At 31.9% G+C, this 7,744-nt stretch overlaps 1 protein-coding gene across 1 annotated transcript; it reads right to left on the minus strand.

Annotated features, from left to right (window-relative positions):
- Window positions 1-960: 960 nt before the first annotated feature.
- su(f) (cleavage stimulation factor subunit su(f)) lies at window positions 961-6,849 on the minus strand. Its single transcript, XM_031985607.2, has 14 exons — window positions 6,632-6,849; window positions 6,505-6,557; window positions 6,179-6,370; window positions 5,990-6,022; window positions 4,384-4,481; window positions 4,160-4,313; window positions 3,846-4,079; window positions 3,386-3,769; window positions 3,048-3,294; window positions 2,901-2,970; window positions 2,730-2,826; window positions 2,397-2,655; window positions 2,202-2,336; window positions 961-2,125 (listed from the first exon to the last, which is right to left on the minus strand). The coding sequence occupies exons 2-14, from the start codon at window positions 6,526-6,528 to the stop codon at window positions 1,911-1,913; spliced, it is 2,142 nt and encodes a 713-aa protein (XP_031841467.1). The 5' UTR covers window positions 6,529-6,557; window positions 6,632-6,849; the 3' UTR covers window positions 961-1,910.
- Between the last annotated feature and the right edge of the window lie 895 nt (window positions 6,850-7,744).

Consider the following 7,744-nt stretch of genomic DNA (forward strand, 5'->3'; position numbering starts at 1 on the left):
ATGTCTATGTACAAGATGTACTCGAATCATGAGATGGAATGTCGCTAGTTTGGCTAGTTTGAGGAGTGTACAAATGTTAGGTATCTTCGTCTAAGACAGATGAGAATGGAACTATGCTACAAGTGCACAGTAAATGTTCAAGGATTTATGCGTCTCTAATAGAGATTCCTCCGAATTCCGGCACGTCTGTCACAAACACGCTGTATCATGATGACGGTCCATTATGGAGAACTATGGAAATTTATCGTATGCCCAATCAAGACTACATCACGAGTAATCGAACTCTATCACAAAGTTTAATGTGCAAAATTTAGTTCAAGAGGGTAACGTATCCGAAAACAATGCGTTTAACTTCTATATATCTGTAAAGATCTCTTGTTATACTGAATCTTAAGGGGCCATTTTGAATTTGAACAAAAAGTACTTAAAGTTCATAAGGTTTTAATAATTTTTAATCGGATTTTACGAATCAGTCGAGCCTAATTGTGTCCATTATACACCGGCCTTTTGTGTTGAATTCAGTGAGCGCAGTTGACAGAAGTTGCGTCGACGTATGCAGATTTCAGCAATGTCTAAAGTTTTCAAAACAATCTCGGCGACACACGGCAACTATTTTCGCGGCTCGCAGCCCAATTTACCATGAACCCAACGGGACCATTACCAGCCACTCGAACTAGGAATGGCGATCAAAGTTTAATTGCACCCTTATCGAGCAGTTATACCGACTAACAAACTGCAACTTGTGCAGGAGCAATTGCTGTGACGAACTATTTGCTTCGCTGCCGCACAAATGTTCTGGAATACTAACTTTCTCCTTCGGTAATGATTGTACTATTTTGTCACATTGTAATTTTGAAAAGTATATATATTCGATCGATCTATACTTGATATAGACTTGATTTCAATAGTACGATCTATACTATAAAAAGGGTAAGAGATTAACTTCACTCTATAGGATGCTAACATTTATTGGTCCTGTACATCGAATTATACAGATCAGATTTGAATATACAGCGTATTAGACAAATGTATCAAGACAAATAGTTGCGTCATGATATTTAGTATTCTCCCTTTTAAATTTGTTATACAAGATTAAATTTCGGATTTAATAAACTTTATAAAGTACATGTACGCACTTTTGAAAAATTAATAGGTATAAATAAGTAAGACAGAATGAGAGAACTATTTGTTCGAATACATTCGCTTGGTGCTGTATGCATTAAATAGATTGTTTGCTGGACAAAACGAATAGATCGTGTCTTTGATATTGTGTACCATTCGTGAGAAATTCACGTAGAATGTATGGACGTTGTAAATAGTACCATTCTTGTCGTATCAATTTAATAATAATAATAATAAGAAATTATTTTTTCTTAGTAAGAATGCATAGATCATGTCAATCATCATTATCGTTAAATGCACGTATTGACAGATCCACGAGTTCCAAACAATATTTTTCACATATAACATAAATCGATATTGATCATTGGTGTAAAAATTAAATCTTGATCGTATATTTATATACTAAATTTATCGTGTACAACGAAGTAGGTAACAATATAATCATGTTTAACCTATTAGACATTTCGCAGTGTCCTCATCTCGAATGCGATTCAATAATCCGTGTGTGAATGAACACATTCGAAGAAAGACGAAATTAACAGTATGAAGGTAGAACTTCTGAGTACATAGTACTCAAAATATCGTGCACAGTGTCACATAAGGAATTTAGTAATTGCTCATATACGTAACGTACGCTTCTCGATAATAATAGGTTTGCTCTTTTTGGAAACACTCGTTTCCAGAACAAACGGAAAATGTAAAAATATATATGACAACGTGTATCAAGGTTCCTCAGAATGCATGAAGACGATGTGTAAAGCTCTGGTCTCAGTTATTTCATTTTGTGCTCATTTTACTCGCTTTTGTTGTCTTTGGCGGTATATGTCATTTGCGGGAGGTGGAGGTAAATCTTCTTCTTCACTGTCGTCACCTCCCAAACGCGTCCTTCTCCGTTTCGAACCGATACTGACACCATCGTTGCTCTCATCAACGATCCAATGCACTGATTTCGCGAGGTCAAACAACTTTGTGTCACATCCATTATCTGCTACCGGTAATGGGGCTGAAAAGGAGAATAACGTTTATTGTATTCCTATTATGTAAGTTCAACGTAAATATGTAATAAAAATGAGAATTACCATGTTCTGGTAACTGAATTCTATTGAAAACGTCCATGAGTAGATCAACTGCTACAAACGGACCCCTGAAACAACCAGGTGGTGGGAGCATGGTGCAAAGTTGTGCTGCTGCCGGCGGTAACGGGAAAGATCCTCCTGAATGATTAACAATTAATGTTGTCCATAGATATAAAAAACGTTAATAGAAATACTTACCGGGTACTGGATGTTCTCCAGGTAGCGGGTTTACTTTTGGTTTGTAAGGAATCATTTGTGACAAATCAGGTCTGGGTAAGGATGCTATAGCTTCCTCGGGATCGGGAATTCGCGGTAATACACCAGCTGTACTTCTGGCAACACTAGATACTTCCATATACCCTATAGACCTCAACTCCATTGGAGTACAAGGGTATAAATCCAAAAACTTATACCTGTCTACTAATTGTGCAGTTTCTTTGCCCTCAAATTCTTTAATCTAGACGAATAAATATGATATTATCGAAAAAATGTATGAAGTAGAAGTAAAGTGTATCATTCTCACTGCAATACCTTTTCTAAAACTGCACTTCGCCTTTTTTCAACTTTAACAATACTAGCCAAATCACCGATATTTGACTCAAATTCTAAAAACCGATTCCATATGTCACTAAAAAAAAATGTTCATAATATTAGCTATAAAATAAATGTCTAGTATATTGAATGTAGTTACGCGTTACATACACTGATTTCTCTGGTTCTAAACTACCAGAAGATAAAACCCTCTCAAATAAAACTCTTGTATTATTATCCTCTGGAAAATGAGATAAATTGTTACAATAAAATCTTGGAAATTAAAATTTATTTTACAAGCAAGTCTATATATTTTACCATTTAAATGCGATAAGTAGTCGATGTAACAAAGTATATAATCAGGGTTGTCTCCGAATTTTTTTAAACCCAATTCAAATATCCGAAATGCGATATTTTTATCCTTAGTACAATAATATTCCATTAATGCAGCAGCAACGTATACATGATGTTTACATCTTGGATCTTCCCTCGCTCTTTTAAAGACCGTTCTAGCAGACTTTATACCTTCTGCGCGTCTGGCAAATTTCATATACTGTACAAAAGCCTATAAAACGTTATTTATAATAATAATTTCATTAATATAACACGAATAAACGATGTATGTAATTTAATATTCATAAAAAATAAATACTAACTAATGTAGGATCGATATCGGGTATATCAAGGAACTTTTGATATATTTGATGAACTTTTTCATATTTTACTCTTCCTTCTTCAAAATCTGCATGTGCAAAATATAGTAACATATTTTTTGATAATAGTGTGCTAGTTGCCCTTTCAAACATTGTAGCAGCTTCGTCACTTAAATTTTTTGCGGCATTTACATCCCCTTTTTCCGTTAATATTTTTGAACTCAGTTCTAAGAAATGTGCAGCTTGATGCCATACTGCAGGATGATGACCCAGACATAGCAAACATTGTTCAATAGCAAACATTACTCTGCGAGCAACTAAGGAAGTATCTTCTGTTCTTAAGGGATTACTGCGTTCCCAAGCAATGTATTTTTTCCACAGTTCCACCTAGATGATATAATATATGTTCCATTACTGAAGAAACATTCCCTTTGTGACAGATCCAAAGAGTAAAGAAATCTACCTGTTTAACTTCTTCTGGATGTCCGGTCGGAGGAACACTAGGAGCACTCCTATTTAATCCTCTAGTTACAGCTTCCAATTCCTTAGCAACCCGTCTAGCATTCATGTAATCTCTAGAACGTTCAATCGCCATTTTCTCTGCAATTATTGGGTTAATATTTTGTTCAAATGCCATATAATCTTTCCATAATTGTTCCATATTAATCATAGGATTAACAACACCGCGTTGGTATACCTACAATTTAAGTAAATATGAATAAAGCATTAAATAAAAGAGTTATAATTAATATATATTTACTCAATATAGTTAATCACCTTGCGTACTGCACTAATTTTCTGATTTTCAGCATATGAACCAACTGCTTCGACACTTTTCAAGAACATAACATAGTCATTCCAAATACTGTACGAATGAATATCCATTCCAATTTTGTCCAATGCAAAATCATATGCTTGTGCCATTTTTTCCCTATGAATTTATTATTATTTAATTATACTAATGATCTATTATAAAATCCATTAGGAATACAAATACTTACTTATATGTTGCAAGACTGGCTTTTGTTTCTTTGACATAAGAAAGGTAAAGTTTCCACAACTCAATATTTAAGATTTTCATGAGGCACCTTTGGAATAGCTGTTAGAGAAAAGAACTATTTTAGAGCCAACATCAAGAGGGGACATACCACTGACATGAAGATCACTCAAATGTGGGCACGGAAAACATATCTACCACCTTACTTACCCAAATAGGCAAGTTTTTTTTGTATTACACATATATTTAAACATTATCAATAATATCAATAAGAATCACATCGAAAGATCAGGAAGCAGAAATTCAATAATTTATTGATGCAAATTCTTAATACAATCACTACTACAATGTTTGTATATAATGGGAGAAATAATAATGCACCAATGCATCAAGTTAGAATGGTTTATTACATAAACATATAGTTTATTTGTTAATAATTAAGAAAGAAACTTCTTCAGACATGAGATTATAAAGGTAACATAAAATATACCCCTCAAAATAAAAAACTTTCTTTATTTTTTGCAATTGGGGTGATAATATAATAACGTTTCACCTATGTGGGATCGAGAAATGAATGATCCCAAAACATCATAAAAAAATTTAGACAGTGCGAAGCAACATAAGGTGATACAAATATTTAACTTATTAGTCATGAATCTTCTGTACAATAGATGTAAAAGATGTTAAAATATATATCACCCTATGCTACCTCTGTGTATGTTTCACAATAGTTGAGAATGTTTCTCAAATATTGTTTAAGGGGAAGGTAAGTATATATAACTTTCAAAACTTATTTGGGAATCAACAAAAGTACGCTATCAAGATTTCCTCTGTATCATATGTAAAGACACAAATATAATTGCACTACTTTCCTACTGAATATTTATTTATAATTACTATATTTTATATGATATCCAATATAGGTTGTACACAATGTGTATCATGATTTTTTTACTAGAACAAGTAACACAATCCAAGCACAGTGAAAAATGTGTTGCAGGAAGGAATATAAGGCTGTTAGATTCAGGAAGCTGTCTTCATAAGTTGATTACACTAATAATATAAAACTTCTGCTGTTAAATACATCAAACTTATCATATTGATTATATGCTTTCTAAAAGATGTAATATTCAACAAAGAAAACAACCTCCCAAATATATCAACAGATCAATCATTAATCAATGAAATATTTGCTTATGGTGAAATATTGTTTTTATTCACCTCATATAATATGCAAAGTGCTCAGAGTCACATTATACGATAATACTTGATCACAATGGATTAATAATAACTTGTCATTGTCATCTATAATCCTACTGCACTAAGAAAATCGAAGTATATTTTTTTGTATACCACTGTTAAGTAAAAAATTTTCCTATTTTATAGGATTACTCAAAATATGTAAACGTTCTTCATTAATTTATAAAAACATGCACATAAATATAAGTCAATATTAAAGAAAAACTTCACCCAATAGTCTTGTTTCAATTTTAATACTGAAAAGTCTTTGTGTAACTTCGAATGAACAACTTAAACAATACATATAACTAGAAATTTACCAATATATAATGCTTTCATAAAATTTTGAAACTCTAACAATATTAACATACCTTTTCCACCTTCTCAAAGTTGCGCATTTTCATCTGCAACATTCACAAACATAATAAAATAAAATTTTGTCTCAGAAGAAGAACTTATATCTAAATTGCATTACTTAATGTATAAAAATAAATGTAACACCATGTATTTTACATTATTTCTACAAAACATTTATCATAAAAAGAATATATAAATATTACCTCTTGTTCTATATAAATCTTCCAATAACGACCAGCTGAAGGAAATACAGTAACAAGTTTCTCAAAAACTGGCCTCACTTCTGTAATAGGTCTGTTTTGTGCTTCTCGAATGAGAATGCTCCATGCTTCCAAATCATAAGGCGACTCATCTACCGTTTTTTGAGCACGTTGCAGTTTCTCGTTTCCCCAGTCCTAAATAAAACAAAGATCAACATAATTAATTATATTAAATTCTAAATATAATAGAAGATACATACATGAATACAAAAAAGTGAGGTTATATAAACCTAATTCGTATAATCAATAAATTACAAAAATTCACTTACGAATTCCGTTTTATCGTCAGTCATTTTCTAATATTTTCGACGACGCTGATCCCCTGCAATAAAAAAAAAGACTACCACGTATTAACGAGAAACACAAGCGAATAAAATTCTCTAACAGCCAACTCACAATTGCCCTTTATCTCCTGAAAGGAGCACGAACTACAATATCGATTAGATTCGATCTATCGTTCTTTTAGGTTATTCGAGTTCCACTTTACGATATAGCCGTTAATAATGATGAAGTAATATACGATAAAAGGACAATTAAATTTGTGTGAGTCTCTCATACAAAATATAAATTTTTCATAATTATTAATTCCAACATTTTAAGTAAATAATCAATTCTTTCTAGGCATAGTTATAATTACTGGAACAATGATTAAGCGCCATCTATGAGAAACTATTGAATTGCATCAATAAATCCATAGACTTCAGATACATAGGTATCTACAGACGGTGCATGTTATGAGAATTTTTGTCTAGGGTCTTCATTGAGTAAACTCTACATTAAAGGTACATTAATTTGAATGAAAATATTAAATTTAAAGTATTAAAAGCTGATTAAATCCGAGATATTCCCATCGATGCCATTCTTGTTTTCGCTTGTGTCAGATACTGTCTGAAAATACGTCCAAGTCAGTGGTATTTCAGTAAGTAGTTCATAAACTGATGAGAAGAGGACACTACAATCAGTTCTAAATTTTTGTTAGGAAAAAACTGTTGTAAAAATAATATTTTTTAAGTAGATCGTGTCCTCAATTATATATTTACTTATTTAATATCTTACTCAGAATATAAGAAAAAAATATAAAAAAGACACAGTACGGTATATAAAATTATAAAAATTGTATTTGACAGAATTAAATAATGCTTCTAATAAAAAATTGTCATACTAATCATATAATAAAACTCATTTCGTTCAACAATAAGAACTAAAGTTCAGCTTATAAGAAAAGTACTTGAATCAATATATACTCTGGCACACATCTATTCAAACGAGTTTTTTAGTTACCTTGAGCGTATTTCAAAAATCTGCAAATTAAATTTAGACTTTCTATTACAGATAAAAGACACGTGTACACGGTCAGCAGTAAACCTGTCCGTAGCCGCATAAATTCTTCTCACTTCGTTCAGGAATTACGTTCTTAAATCGTTAAAATATTAAATTACTCAAAAACAAAAAAGAAACAGAGATAAAAGGAATAGAACTCGATTTTTCCGATCCGTTACTCGAAATGCC

The sequence above is a fragment of the Nomia melanderi genome, chromosome 5 (assembly GCF_051020985.1).
Source record: "Nomia melanderi isolate GNS246 chromosome 5, iyNomMela1, whole genome shotgun sequence".
Taxonomy (NCBI): domain Eukaryota; kingdom Metazoa; phylum Arthropoda; class Insecta; order Hymenoptera; family Halictidae; genus Nomia; species Nomia melanderi.